The sequence below is a fragment of the Somniosus microcephalus genome, chromosome 20 (assembly GCF_052327205.1).
Source record: "Somniosus microcephalus isolate GS21.2 chromosome 20, FLI_Smic_1.0, whole genome shotgun sequence".
In the NCBI taxonomy this organism is placed as follows: domain Eukaryota; kingdom Metazoa; phylum Chordata; class Chondrichthyes; order Squaliformes; family Somniosidae; genus Somniosus; species Somniosus microcephalus.
In genome coordinates, this window is record NC_141006.1 from 67,754,419 (window position 1) to 67,770,042 (window position 15,624).

Below are 15,624 nucleotides of genomic sequence, written 5' to 3' on the forward strand. Positions count from 1 at the left end.
GGAACAGATAAAGGGGTTTAATACTTCAACAACAACAACAACAACAATCACTTGTATTTATATAGCGCCTTTAACATAGTAAAACTTCACACCAAAACTGCTGCTTTCCAGTTAGGGATTTTTGTATTAAATTGAGAAACCAAGGTAAAGGGTCAAAGACCTTAAAGCAGAACATCACCAAAGTTGAAAACAGGAAGAGAAGTTGAGGTAACTCGGGAACTAATGATTAGGTGAAGCCGAGCTTGAGTTTTTAATGGCTGAATATTAGAGAAGAAAAGAAAGACTGAGAGAGGTCATGAGCTACACAGTTTTGAGGTCATTGGAAAGAAAGTGGGAGATGGCGCAATGAGTCTTGATTTCAATGCAGTGAGGATGTAGGGAAGAGGAAGAGGGTAGGACAGTGTCTTTGCAGCTTCAAAGGGACAAGAGGAAGTTCAGAGGAGGACTGACTGTAGTGTTGGTTAACTAGGGAAAGACAAGGAAGGTTCTGACAGAGAGAGGTTAAAGCTTGAGGTGAGAGCGGGGTCACAAATCATGTACAGTGAGTGAAGGTAGTCGTATCCATTTCAAGTAACTCCCATCTTAAAGACCAAATAAAATTAAAGACAAATGAATAGACCCCCAACTAGTAAAGCAAATCCTGACTCAGACTCAGTTGAAACATTCAAAAGAGAGCAATATATGACTTGGGGCAGGAGAAAAATGAAAATGTTCAGCACAAGTCCTAAATGAAGGGGGAGGTTTTGATGTCCAAAGTGATCTTTTCTCACTCCTATATGCATGTTAAAAAGACTAACATATGGCGAATCTCTGGACAAACACACCTTTCAAGTTGTAGATCAAGTGTCCTTCACAGTAAATTTGATTTTGGGGTGACCCAACATTGTAGTGGAAAGCAGAAGTGAAAACCTCTTGTGATGCTTTACCATGTGACTGCCACAAACGATTGCAGTCCTTGCATTTGACCCCTTCACATTTTGTCAGCCAGCAAACAAAGTTTCCAAGAACTAAGGATAATGGAATCTTTACTCAAAGATGTAATAGAAAAATATCTAGAAACCGAAAATATCATAAAGAGTAGTCAGCACAGATTTCAAAAGGGAAGGTCATGCTTGACCAAACTTATTGAATTTTTGAACAAGTAACAGAAAGAGTAGACGAGGTTAATGCAGTAGATGTAATATATTTGGATTTTCAAAAAGCCTTTGATAGGGTACCGCATAGTAGACTCATGACTAAGGTCAGAGCATGTGGAGTCGGGACAGGCAGCAGAATGGATAGCAAGCTGGCTACAAAACAGAGTAGGAGTTAAGGGCAGCTACTCAGACTGGCAAAAGGTGGGACCACTGTTGTTCACAGTTTACATGAACGATTTGGACTCGGAAATTTCTAAATTTGCGGATGACTCCAAATTGGGGTGGGGTGGGTGTAGTTGATACAAAGGAAGCATGCGATAAAATACAGGAAGACATTAATAAACTTGCAGAATGGGCTTTAATTGGCAAATTAATTTCAATAACAACAACAACTTGTATTTATATAGCGCCTTTAACATAGTAAAATATCCCAAGGCGCTTCACAGGAGCATTATAAGATTAAAAAATTGACACCGAGCCACATAAGGAGAAATTAGGGCAGGTAACCAAAAGCTTGGTCAAAGAGGTAGATTTTTAAGGAGCATCGTAAAGGAGGAAAGAGAGGTAGAGAGGCGGTGAGGTTTAGGTAGGGAATTCCAGAGCTTAGGGCCAAGGCAACAGAAGGCATGGACACCAATGGTTGAGTGATTATAATCTTCTTCCTTCTTCTTCTTCCTTCTTAGGCAGTACCTCGGAACCGAGGATGACTTGCTTCCACATTAAAAATGAGTTCGCAGGTGACTGATGAGTCCAGTGCGGGACCTACAGTCTCTGTCACAGGTGGGGCAGATGGTGGTTGAAGGGGCGGGTGGGTGGAGTGCTTGGGTTGACATGTGCTCCTTGCGCTGCCTGCGCTTGGCTTCCGCTTGCTCCCGGCGAAGATACTCGAGGTGTTCGGTGCCTTCCCGGATGCTTCTCCGGATTATAATAAGGGATGCTCAAGAGGTGTAAGACGTTTAAATTCACCCTTGTCCTTTAACCCGTCCAACAGTTTCCAAAGTTCAGACTTGTCAAACAGACAACACAAAACACAAGGATTCGAGAATAACTTTCTTTTTACTTAAAATCAGCAAGAGGTTACAAGTAAGCTCACACAAAACTGTTGCATATAATACTCCCGATTATATCTAAGCATACACAGGTTTATTCCCTTACTTTAAGCTCAAACGATTGTAAGCCAACACTACATACATACTAACACCAGCGAGTGGTCAGTTCAGCGATGGCTAGACATACGACTTTAACTGGCAACTGACCAAGTTGCCTCTGACTGCAGCAGACCCGAGTGTCTTAAAACAGCATCTCTTATACCCTAAAAACCCGTGCAGGCAAAATATTTTTGACAGATGAATTGTCATCGTTTGACAGCTCTATGAAGCTGTCAAACACTGACATTCTCTGTAGTTTGATGAGTTCTTGAATTCAAGACTCATCAAACCTCTTTGTTTAGCAGAAATTAGATGGTTGCTGCATTGGAGAATGCAGCGGCCATCTGTCAGCTCTGCCGCGGAGGTGCGAGACTCTCCGCATACCCAACTCTTGAAGCCTGCAGGAAGAAACAAAGGTAAGTAAACTTTTACTAAAACTTTCCACTTACCTCACATACTCACTTCCCCACATCACTTACCTCCACAGCGCACTTTTGCACCCCTCCGACCCCCACAGACCCACTGCTCGCCTCGGTGACCTTGGCGGGGTTCGGAGCCTTCGGGAAGCCTGCACTTGTGTGGGCAAAATGGGGATAATCTTCTTATCTGCCTGTTAACTACCTATTAACAGGCAGATAAGTGGCACTAATCCCCTTCCCGCCTCCAAGCAAAGGGGACCCGGCGCGGGTCAGCTACCCGCCTCCTGGCAAGATGGCACGGAGGCGGGTTGGGGGCGGGTTGGGCACTCGCCCCCAGAGTCTGCCATTTTCCCGGCAGTCCCGCCTCCATACCTGCCTCCCCAGGGCTGGCAAGATCGTGCCCTAAGTGTCTAAATGGGGTAGAGGAACAGAGGGATCTGGGGGTACGGATACACAAATTACTAAAAGTAGCAACACAGGTTAATAAGGCCATAAAAAAGCAAACAAAGCACTGGGGTTCATTTCTAGAGAGATAAAATTGAAAAGCAGGGAAGCCATGTCAAATTTGTATAGAACCTTGTGTCATGAATTTTATCATTCATGAAGAAATGACTCATCAAATAACACTGGGTGACCAGCTGGTGGCGCCGTCCTAGGAGTATAAATACTCGGTCGTGAGCCCAGCTTGCCCAGGACGTTTTTGTAACCAGGAACTAGTGATGTAACTAGAATCTCATGGTTGTGAAACAGTTGATTAAAGCCTTGTTTTATACTCAACCAAGTGCTTGGTAAATTTTCTTACGTCACCTTGGTTAGCCCACACTTAGAGTACAGTGCACAGTTCTGGTCTCCATATTATAAAAAGGATATAGAGGCATTGGGGAAAGTGCAAAAAAGATTCACAAAGATAATACCAAAACTAAGAGGTTATAAGCAATGTCCCCCCTAATTTTTTGTGTGGGTGCGCAGCCCTTTTAAGGGGATGCACAGCCCATTTACAGTCTTGCGCATGCACGATATTTAACATTGAAAAAGCCAGTCCGGGCTACGCGGGACCGGCAGAGAGCTGCGTGGCCACGCAGCTTAGAGGGAACGTTCGTTATAAGTATCGGGAAAGATTGAACAGGCTGGGTTTCGTTTCTCTAGAAAAGAGAAGGCAGAGGGATGATCTGATAGAGGTCTCTAAGATAATGAAAGGGTTTGAGAGGGTAGACGTGGATAAAATGTTCCCACTTGTGGGGGAGACCAAAACCAGGGGCCATAAATATAAGATAGTTACTAATAAATCCAATCGGGAATTCAGGATAAGCTTCTTTACCCAGAGAGTGGTGAGAATGCGGAACTCGCTACCACAGGGAGTTGAGGCAAAAAGCATAGATGTATTTAAGGGGAAGCTAGATAAGTACATGAGGGTGAAAGGAATAGAAGGATATGCTGATAGGGTTAGATGAAGAGGGGTGGGAAGAGGCTCATGTGGAGCATAAACGCCGGCATAGACCAGTTGGGCTGAATGGCCTATTTCTGTGCTGTAGACTCGATGTAATTGATGTAAATTGCTTCTTGAGAACACTTTGCACAATTGTTCTAAATGTTCTATAAACTTGATAAACCTCAGTTTGAACCCTCCCCTGTAGTTCCACTTCTGAGTAATCCAGTAATTGCACTTAAGGAAGAGGTTGAGAGCATGGCCAGCGAGTTCTGACTCCTGTAATTTGCAGTTTTTTTAAATGTTTATAATTTACATGGGAAATTTAAACATGAGATTTATGCATTTTTAAACACTCCATGTGAATTGCAAGCCTGTAGCAAACATCTGAATGAGGCTCCATGAATCAGGATGCGAGCATTAACAACACTCAATGAAATGCTGAAACCATTTGAGCACCATCAGTTAAGGCAATTTTATTCTTTTTTTTTTGCAGAGACCTTCTATCATGGCCTCTGGACATGGTTGTCCATACTGACCTCACTCTCTCCTTACCACCACCACAGTAAAACTCGATTCTGTTTTCAGGCTTATTTTTATTTACTACTGTCTGAACATAGAGTTTCAAGTATCTAGAAGAGATGATTCTTGTTTTTTCAGTTCCCAAAATAGCTAAAGTTGGGAGTCATCTGCCTGGGCAAATCCAACTCTTGCTCAGAAGCCAAAGATGCAATTGAAAACTCTCCAGTACTGTATATTTATATCTAACTCACTTTGCATAAGATTTCCAAATGCAGCTTTGGTACTCTCGCTAAATTACTGGTTAAATAACAACATATATTTTCACTCCCTCCAATTATCACATTCTTGAAATCTTCATTTTTAGCAGGCTTCAGGGAATTTTGTCCAGACAGGGGCTGATACATCTTAGACCGTCTTGGCATCTTGTTTTTCTTTGAATTCTACAAGTATATTTATGTGTGTACATTGGAATCAGCTTGAACAACTTGCATTTATATATTACCTTTTAATTTTTCAAACGTCCCACGGCCCTTTACAGGGAAATAACAAGAAGAATGTACATTGAGCCATGCGCAAACGTTAGGACATGTAACTGAAGACTAAGTCGAAAAGATGGCTTTTTAGGACAGGGAAGTAAAAGTCGAAAGGCGGAGGGGTTTAGGGAGGGTGTTCCAGAGAGTGGGGCTGAGGTGACAGGAGACTTTGCCACCAATGGTGGGGCAAAGCAAAGTGAGGGTGGGGTGGGGGGTTGGGGAGTGGGGGGGGTTGTACAGGAGACAACAGCCGGAGGACCAAAGGGTGCATGAGGAATGTAAGGCTATAGAGGAGGTTGTAGAGATAGGGAGGAGTGAGGCTGTGGACAGACTTGAAGATGAGGACAAGGAATTTGAATTGGATGTATGGCCAGGGAACCAGTGTAGTTCAGCAAGGACAGGGGTGATGGGTGAGTAGGACTTAGTGAGTGACAGGATACAAGAAGAGCATTAGAGTAGCTTCACTTTTGAATAACAAAGACAATGAATCTTATGACTGTGGGTCATGAGTTTCACAGCAGGTGGACAGAATGCAATATTGTAATAGACATCTTTTAACTTTCTCCCAGGTTCTCCCATAGGAGTTATGTTCATTGCACCTGGCATTACACCATGGAAAACAACATTACCTGGTGTGGAGAATGGAGCTAACAATCCAGGAATTCGGATATTTGAGTATGATACGAATACATTGGAAGTCCAGGTAAGAGGGATCCACGCTTGCTACATTTAATATGCCAACACTTCCTAATTTTGTAGGTACACTTAAGATGCTTCCTTCATGTGTTCTTCTGATCCCCTAGCAGGGAAAAGTGCCACACATTCAACACAAGTCTTTCAGACCAGTAGGTCCCAGATTTGATTCCTTGTCTATGCAGAGTAAACTGGAGTACCAGTTGGAGTGCTACAATTGACCTCAGCATTCTCGGTTAGGGAGGGGGAAATAATCAGCTAGGGGTATCTGCTCCTGATTGCTGTCAAGTGATTATTGGCAACTGCACAGGTGTGCATGCTGAATGTGGTGCCTTCTATTGAGGAATAGCACGCCTATACTCAAATGAAGAATGGCCTTTTGAGCAAAATATTGGATAGCTGTCAGCATGTGTGGAACCATATATCAGCAACCAATGCCTTCCGGAGAGAGGGGAAAACTGGAGGGTGGGGGGGAATGCATGCATCATACAACAGGGATTCAAATGTTGGGCACTACATTCCCAGATATTTACTCAACCTTGTCCACACTTTGGGGTAAACTTTATCCAATTCTGCCTGTCTGCAGTGAGCCTCCTGTTGACCAGCTCACAGTGCAGCATTTTTGCCTCTGTGACACATCACACCTCCACGACTCCTATCTTGATAAGACTGAAATGAATGGTTAGAAAGAAAGATTTGCATTTATATAGCTCCTTTCACATCCACCGGACGTCTCAAAGTGCTTTACAGCCAATGAAGTACTTTTGAATTGCAGTCACTGTTGTAATGTAGGAAAAGCGGCAGCCAATCTGGTTTTGTTATGTTGATTGAGGGAAAAATATTGGCCAGGACACCGGGGATAACTCCTCTGCTCTTCTTCGAAATAGTGCCATGGGATCTTTTACGTCCACCTGACAGGGCAGACGGGGCCTCGGTTTAACGTCGCATCCGAAAGACGACACCTCCGACAGCACTCCGCTCCCTCAGCACTGCACTGGAGTGTCAGCCTAGATTTGTGTGCTCAAGTCTCATGGAGTGGGGCTTGAACCCACAATCTTCTGACTCAGGGGCGAGAGTGCTACCCTCTGAGCCACAGCTGACACTAGCAATAATGATGTAGAGTGAGTCTGCTTTAAGCTCTATGTAGGACTTGGTATTGATGGGAATAAGTCATCATTTTTATGGATTGTGGGAGCTCATAAAACCCTCCTGGCGTATAAGACTGACCACCCTATAGGCTGGTATAAAGATGGTTACGGCCATGGAAGGAACGTTAACGCAGCCAGACAGACTGTTAATCAGCCTGCGAATCCTTCCACTACTTCACACTGTTCCCCAAAGGGAACAGCGAGAAGACACGAAAAGAAGACCTCAGATCTGCATTTAGTCTTCACTTAGTTTTTATTGATTTTATACTGGTGTCACACAGAAGAACTGTAATTATTTCCTCTTCCAACGGGAGGTGTTTTCATCCCAAACAGGAAATAAACCACTTTAATTAAGCAAATTATTGCCCCGTTCCATGTGTTACTGTAGTAATCTACAATTTTCTAGCCCATACCGAGAAGGAAGTAGATTGGACTTTTCAAACTAAATTTTAGAAAATACACATTTTAATCTCTAACTTTGCCATAAAGAAAATCTGGTGAAGTGCATCCTTCAAGACAACAAATAAGTTGCACTTTTGTTCCTGAGACCCTGTTGTGATACACTGGGTTTGATAGAATGGGCTCTCTTTCCTACTGTATTTATTTTTTAATGGAAGAGCTCATTGGCATGAAATACATAGTTAACATTTTAATTATTTATTTGCATATTTAAGCACTCACTGTGATTTGATTTTATGGTCCGTTACTCGCCAATAATTCACACTTAGATTCACCACTACCATAATAACTTCTGACTTTCCTTTAGGATATGGTGACGTACTACTTCAATTTAAGCTCTGCCAACACAGTAGCTCCACTGTGGCAATTGGAGTACCGTTTAACAGAGGCATTTAAAGTTCCAGATGGTACAGTTCGATCTATGCAAATTGCACTGGATCGGTTATACAATGACAACTACTACCTACAGCAATATTATAAATATAATTCCGTAAACTACGATTTAACTGAATGTGACAGGAACTGCAGAATTGATCAGATTTGTGCAATCAAAGAAGTTGATTTTGATAAATATAAAGATTGTGTACAAAGAGAGAGCTCTTCTTCCACTCTTACTGCACAAGTGCCTGTCATTTCATCTCTGCTGCTTTCTATCCTGTTTCTTCAATTCTAGCATACACCAGATCTATATAAATGTGCCAAAATATGAGGATCATAGGCATTGTTTAATGTACAATTTGAGAGTGACAATAGTTCTACTTCAAAAACCACATATACTTCTATTCAGTATGACTGCTCTAGCTTGGGTTGAAGGGATAATTACTAGTCCTAGCCCTTTTCGGGCTACCCCAGATCAGGCGTATTCCCCAGATGTTCATCTTCAACTAAAGTTAGAGATAGCCGAATTCTATAAGACGCTTAATTGGGTCTAAAGGTTCAGACTATCTCTCCCTAAAGGAAAGGAACGACTTGAAGATGTTACTGTCCTCCAGATAGCACTTTTAATAAGTTTAACTAGACTGTAACCTTCCGGATATTATGAGGGTCCAGAATACTCCCCCAGAATTCTGTAACTCCTCACCAAAGAGTGAACAGAGATTGAGTTCGCGAGTTTGATACAGAAGTACTCTGTGACAATTCTAAAAAAATATAGATTTATTAAAGAACCAACATGTAGTTAACAGCTGGTGAATCAATCGCAACTTTAACAGTTCAAAATACAAATAGCTTACATTTCTTATTCTCAGAGATCCTTATTCTCAAATCTTAACTTCGTTACATTTTTACATTTCTTATTATTTCTAATCCAGGGTATCCACCAAAATCAAATAAGAGTACCTTTTGATCCCCGAGACTTAAAGAGTTAAAAACTTACAGAGCCTGCCTCTGAAGTTGAGAATCGCTTGCCCCTTCCAGCGACTTCTGACTTCCTATCTGAAAGTTCCATATTTTATACTCTTTTTCAGTGGTATATCCTTTGACGTTTTCTGCTGATGTAAGCTAATTATCTCTAGTCATTTCTCTGTTGGCTTTTTTTCTACTCTTACTGTCAGTTCAGCTGTTAACTTGCAGAATCCTGTCTCTACCTTTAGGTGTTCAAATTTTATCATAAAATGGTTATGACAGATGTATCTATTTGATGCCATTCTTATGAAGTTCTTTCATTCAATTATTAAAACACCGTAGCTGGTTATAAGCCAGACTTAGTGTCTCCTAACTGTTCCAAGTTCAATACAAACCCAATGTGATTGCTTGGTGTATCTATTGATGTCATATCTACAAAGTCTTCTGTTTGTACCTTTTACAATATGTAAATCAAAAATACTTCAACGAGGGTGTTCTATGCATTTCTTAGCTACTTCAATTGGTTGTATTAAGAATTATGTCTCCTGTCTTTCATTTGATGTGATATTTATGAAGGCATATGTTTCTTTAATGTTCTGAGTTTCAGTTCGAAGTGTTAGTTTTTAACACTTTAAACTGGGTAATGGTATTGTGTTTCTCCCAAACTGCAGACATTCTGGAAGCAACTCTTTGCTTCTTCAATAGGGCCATTGTTTTAGTATTTAAAACCAATTCCCATTTCAAAAGCTTGTATGGTGTTTACAGCTTGTGTTAACAACTGATCTTATCTCAAAAGCCTGTATTCTGTTTACAGCCTGTGTCGTTGAGGCTTTTAGATTTTTAAACCCAGTTTTCTTGTTTTAATAAAGTCAGAACTCTGTTCATAGGATGGTGTATCTTTCTGAAATATGGCTATTCCTTTACAGGGTCCTCATAAAGCTGAACAAAACAATCCATTTAGGCCTTTGACTTTTGTTCGTGTATGATCGTGTAACTAAAGGTTATTGAGAATAAAGAAAAAAATGCAACTAAACAGCATCGGTCGCAGCCAGGCAGTGTTGAAAATTAACTTCATGGACACTCCTCTGAAGACAACCAACTTCATGGCATGACTGAAATCTTCAAACCTCTATCATGGCTCCAGTTTCAGAACAGACTTTGCTTAGTTGGATGTAAAGAACTTAATAATGATTGTTAGGCAATGTCTTGGAATTATTCACTTCTGTCAGAGTTATTAAATGGGCTGGATTTTCATTGAGGAGGCGGGTAGGAGGCAGGACTACAACTTTTGGGGTTGTAGTCCCGCCTCCATCGAATTGTAGCCAACCCACCCGATTTTGACTTGATTGATAGCAAAATACTGCAGATGCTGGAAATCCGAAATAACAACAGAAAATGCTGGAAAAACTCAGCAGGCCAGGCAACATCCGTGGAGAGAAAATAGAGTCAACGTTTCGGGTGAACCCTTTGTCAAGACTAAAGAGGCACAGGAAATGAAATAGATTAAGAGGCCAGGCTGGGAGAGAACAAAAGAGAAGAGACATTAAGAGGTATTCAAAACGAGATGAGATGGTGATAGGACTAGTGGAGACAAAAGACGGCTCTAGATTAGGTGTGAAATGCGCTGGCAGAATGGGAGACAGCTGCCATGTGGGAGAGAGAAAAAAAAAGAAAGGGTTGGGGGGGGGAAAGGCCAAAACAAAGGTGTGGATAAAAAATGAGTAAAAATGTAATAGGGCCCGAGGTTATGATCTGAAATTATTGAACTCGATATTGAGTCCGGAAGGCTGTAAAGTGCCTAATCGGAAGATGAGGTGCTGTTCCTCGAGTTTATGTTGAGCTTCTGTGGAACAATGCAAGAGGCCGAGGACGGTGAGGTCCGAGTGGGAATGGGGCGGTGAATTAAAATGACAGGCGACCGGAAGCTCGGGGTCACCCTTACGGACTGAACAGAGGTGTTCCGCAAAGCGGTCACCCAATCTGCGTTTGGTCTCCCCAATGTAGAGACCACATGAGCAGCGAATACAGTATACTAGATTGCAAGAAGTACAAGTAAATCGCTGTTTCACCTGGAAGGGGTGTTTGGGGCCCTGGACAGTGGGAAGGGGGGAGGTATAAGGGCAGGTGTTACATCCACTGCGCTTGCACGGGAAGGTACCAGGCGAAGGGGAAGGGGTGCTGGGGGTGATAGAGGAGTGGACTAGGGTGTCTCGGAGGGAGCAGTCCCTACGGAATGCTGAAAGGGGAGGGGAGGGGAAGATGCGTTTGGTGGTGGGATCACTTTGGAGGTGGCGGAAATGGCGGAGGATGATCCTTTGAATGTGAAGGCTGGTGGGGTGAAAGGTGAGGACAAGGGGAACCCTATTGTGGTTCCGGGAGGGAGGGGCAAGGGTGAGGGCAGAAGTGCGGGAGATAGAACGGACACGGTCGAGGGCCGTGTGAACCACGGTAGAGGGGAATCTTTGGTTGAGGAAAAAGGAAGACATGTTGGAAGCACTGGTGTGGAAGGTGGCATCGTCGGAGCAGATGCGGCAGAGACGGAGAAACTGGGAGAATGGAATAGAGTCCTTACAGGAGGCGGGGTGGGAGGAAGTGTAGTCCAGGTAGCTGTGGAAGTCAGTGGGCTTGTAGTGAATGTTGGTCAATAACCTATCCCCAGAGATGGACTTGATTGAGCTTGTTGAGCCTGCCCAGCGGGCTCAGCAGGCCAATTAAGGGCCACTCGGCAACAGGTGACGTCACAGATTGATATTTCATCTGTCAAGACCTTTTGACAGATGAAATATCAGCGTTCGACAGCTGTTTGAAGCTATCAAACACTGACAAACTGTACTCCAAGTTAATTCCTTCCTCTCAGGATGATTTAGAGATCTCTCCGGAACAGAAAGCTGAATGCTGCAATTTTTGACAGATCGTGGCCATTCTGCTTTCTGTGCCGGTGAGATGAGGGACTCCCGAGACCTGAAGGAAGGAAGGCTGTAAAGGTAAGTAAAACTTCTTTAAGCACACCAAACACACTTACCTCTGCACTCATGCACCCATCACTCACCTGAACACCGGACATCCCGACCCTTCCAAGCCCTTCAGCCCGACGGCCCACCTCGCTAACTTGGCGTGGTTTGGAGCCATCGGGAATCCCACACTTCAAGAATGAAAATAGGGATTAAGCTAAAAACTGCCTGTTAACTACGTGTTAACAGGCAGTTAAATGGCACTAATCCCCTTCCCGCCTCGGGGAGGCGGGTCCCAGTGCAGGTCGGGTATCCGCCTCCTTTGAAACTGGCATGGAGGCGGGTTGGGTGCGGGATGGGTTCGTGCCCCCTGATTTCGCGATTTTAACCCCCCACACGCCTCCAATCCCGCCTCCACGGCCCAATGAAAATCCTGCCCATACATTGCCAACTTGCGTATGCAATCTTACCAAGATTGGTGGCAAACTCACCACATAGAGGCTGTGTCATGCTATTCAAGGCAATGGGAAAGCTAGCTTGTGGTAAAGCAAGGGTATGACCAGTGAAGCAAGGAAGGGTAAAATGGATAATACCTTAAAAAGGCTGCTAATTTGCCAAAAGACCTGGTCAAAAGTGGCAAACTTATCCTCTTACTGAAAGCGTAAGTGTAAGCATCGGTTGCGATCAGGTTCAAACATAAGCCTCTGAGATATGGCTCTTATGTTGTAGCTTGAAGTAGGATGCAGAGTAGTTGATTTTCATTTGATTAAAGCCGCTCTGATTATGCGAGAGAGATTGTCAAGTGCCTGAGTTACCAATCACATTACAGGCGATGCTGGCTGGAATTCGCTTTACCGTTCAGTTTTTAAAAAACTTATGTGCGGAATGTTAACATGAGTTCTTTGAAAACAAAGTGAACTCTTCTGTTTAATGAATATTACATTTCTGATTAAAAAGCCATTGGTCAATTTTGATAGTTTCTCTGTATATTGACTAAACTGAAAATGTGGTAGGTCGATGTATATGTACCTTTAAATCAATTTTTACTCATTTCCACCAATAAATTCACAGATCTTTTTTCATTAGGGCAAAACAGTTAAAAACTGATCTTTTAACCCAATTCTGACCTGCAAAAAGATGAATTCTCGCAGTTCTTATTAAATCCCGAGATGTGTCTATGCTGCATTAATGATGTAATACGGATCTTGTGTAAGGAGACATGTAAGCAACATGCGTGATGACATCATGAACATGATGTGTGCACATCCTGGGACCCAACTTCAGCACCAAATTATGTAAGGGTGGTAACTTAAGGAAAACTCCTTAAATACTTAGAGGAGTCTGAGAGAAATTTTAACTGCTGTCTCGTATCTACTACAACTGGCCTATGGTGCCAAAAGGGAAATGAAGGTGATATTCAAAGAGGCACTGTATCAAAGATTAATAGGCTTGCACACTTAATAGGCAACAGTCTGATTACTGCCAGCCAAGCATCAGCCTGAAGCACACCACTGATCAATATCCATGATACTCAGTTAAGCAAGATGAGAATATTTTTATGTTGTGAGGAGGATGCAAAGAGGCTTCAAGGGGATATAGACAGGCTAAGTGAGTGGGCAAGAACATGGCAAATGGAATATAATGTGGAGAAATGTCAAGTTATCCACTTTGGTGGGAAAAGCAGAAAAGCAGAGTATTTTTTAAATGGAGAGAGATTGGGAAATGTTGGTGTTCAGAGAGACCTGGGTGACCTTGTACACGAATCGCTGAAAGTTAACATGCAGGTACAGCAAGAAATTAGGAAAGCAAATGGTATGTTGGCCTTTATTACAAGAGGATTTGAGTATAGGAGTAAAGACATCTTACTGCAATTATATAGGGCCCTGGTGAGACCACACCTGGAGTATTGTGTACAGTTTTGGTCTCCTTACCTAAGGAAGGATATACTTGCCATAGAGGGAGTGCAATGAAGGTTCACCAGACTGATTCCTGGGATGGGGGGATTGTCCTATGAGGAGAGATTGAGTAGACTAGGCCTATATTCTCTAGAGTTTAGAAGAATGAGAGGTGATCTCATTGAAACATACAAAATGTTTACAGTGCTTGACAGGGTAGATGCAGGGAGGATGTTTCCCCTGGCTGGGGAGTCTAGAACCAGGGGGTCACAGTCTCAGAATAAGCAGTCGGCCATTTAGGACTGAGATGAGGAGAAATTTCTTCACAGAGGGTGGTGAATCTTTGGAATTCTCTACCCCAGAGGGCTGTGGAGGCTCAGTCGTTGAGTATATTCATGACAGAGATCGATAGATTTTTGGATATTACAGGAATCAAGGGATATGGGATAGTGCAGGAAAGTGGAGTTGAGGTAGAAGATCAGTCATGATCTTATTGAATGGCGGAGCAGGCTCGAGGGGCCAAATGGCCTACTCCTGCTCCTATTTCTTATGTTCTTATGATTTATAATGGAGATGGAACAAGAAAGGAAATCAAGTATGCATCAAAATGTAGGTTTTTAACATTTCTTCTCAGGATACAGATAATTCCAGCAAAGCCACATTCATTGTCCAGCCCTAGTTGCCCTGAGAAGGTGGTCATGGACTTTCTCCTTGAACTGCTGCAGTCTTTGTGGGAAAGGTGCCCCTACAATGGTGTTAGATGGGTCATTCCAGGATATTGACCCAGCAATGTTGAAGGAATGGCAATTAACATCCATGTCAGAATGGTACGTGACTTGGAGGTGAATATGTTCCCATGCCATTGCTGCTCCTGTCCTTCTCAGTGATAGGGGCTACAGGGGAGGGAGTAGCTGTTGAAATAATCTTGGTGAGTTGCTGTGTCCTCTAGATTGTATACACTGCAGCCAGAGTGCACTGGTGATAGAGAGTGGATATTGAGCTTAGTGGCACTATTAAGCTAATTGCGCTGTCTTTGGATGTTGAGTGTTACTACGGCTGGTAGGGTCTTTAAGGGGTCAGATGGCCCCTGAGTGCCCAGCCTCTGTCCTGCTCTTGTAGATATCTGGTCCAGTTAAGCTTCTGGTCAATGATCACCCCCAAGATATTGATGATGGGGTACTCAGCGATAATGATGCAGTTGAAGGTTAGGGGCAGATGGCCATTACCTACTTGTCAACTAAAGCCTGAATTCTGTAGGTCCTACTGTAGGCTGGCATGGGCTGCTTCCTTACTTAAGTTGTGACCGGAACTGAACACTATGCAATCATCAGCAAACAGACCCACTCCTGAAAAACAGGATAAATCTAACGTGGCCAGTTACCACCCAATCAGCCTCCTCCCAATCATCAGTAATGTGATAGAAGAAGTCATCAATAGTGCCATCAAGCAACACCTACTCACCAATAACCTGCCGATTCTCAGGTTGGGTTCCTCCAGAACCTCTTTGCTCCAGACCTTATCACAGCCTTGATCCAGACATAGACGCGAGTGCTGAAAGCCTGAGGAGAGGCGAGTGTAGCTATCCTGGCCATCAAGGTAGCTTTCAGTTTCAACTAAGTATGGCATCAAGGAGCCTTAACAAAACTAAAGTCAGTGGAGGACAATGACCTTCTCTACATGATGGGGGAGTGAGGGATGTGCCAGACCATAAGGCTACAGTCTGTGGTGGTATACAATTCTGCTGGCTAGATTTGGGCTGCTAGATCTCTTTGGTCTGTCTGACTAAGCAAGGCTTGTGAAATGATGATATGCTTGGAAACAAAATGTTCCCGATGGTCGGGGAGTCCAGAACCAGGGGTCACAGTCTAATGATAAGGGGTAAGCCATTTAGGACAGAGATAAGGAGGAATGTCTTCACCCAGAGAGTGGTGAACCTGTGGAATTCTCTAC

At 43.2% G+C, this 15,624-nt stretch overlaps 1 protein-coding gene across 1 annotated transcript in view; it reads left to right on the plus strand.

Annotated features, from left to right (window-relative positions):
• Positions 1-10,439, plus strand: part of smpdl3b (sphingomyelin phosphodiesterase acid like 3B) — a 46,855-nt gene extending 36,416 nt beyond the window's left edge. Inside the window, exons 7-8 of the mRNA XM_085963153.1 lie at positions 5,754-5,887; positions 7,792-10,439. Of these exons, the coding sequence (XP_085819279.1) occupies positions 5,754-5,887; positions 7,792-8,157 (500 nt within the window). The 3' untranslated portion in view covers positions 8,158-10,439. The remainder of the gene's footprint in view (positions 1-5,753; positions 5,888-7,791) is intronic.
• Positions 10,440-15,624: the final 5,185 nt, after the last annotated feature.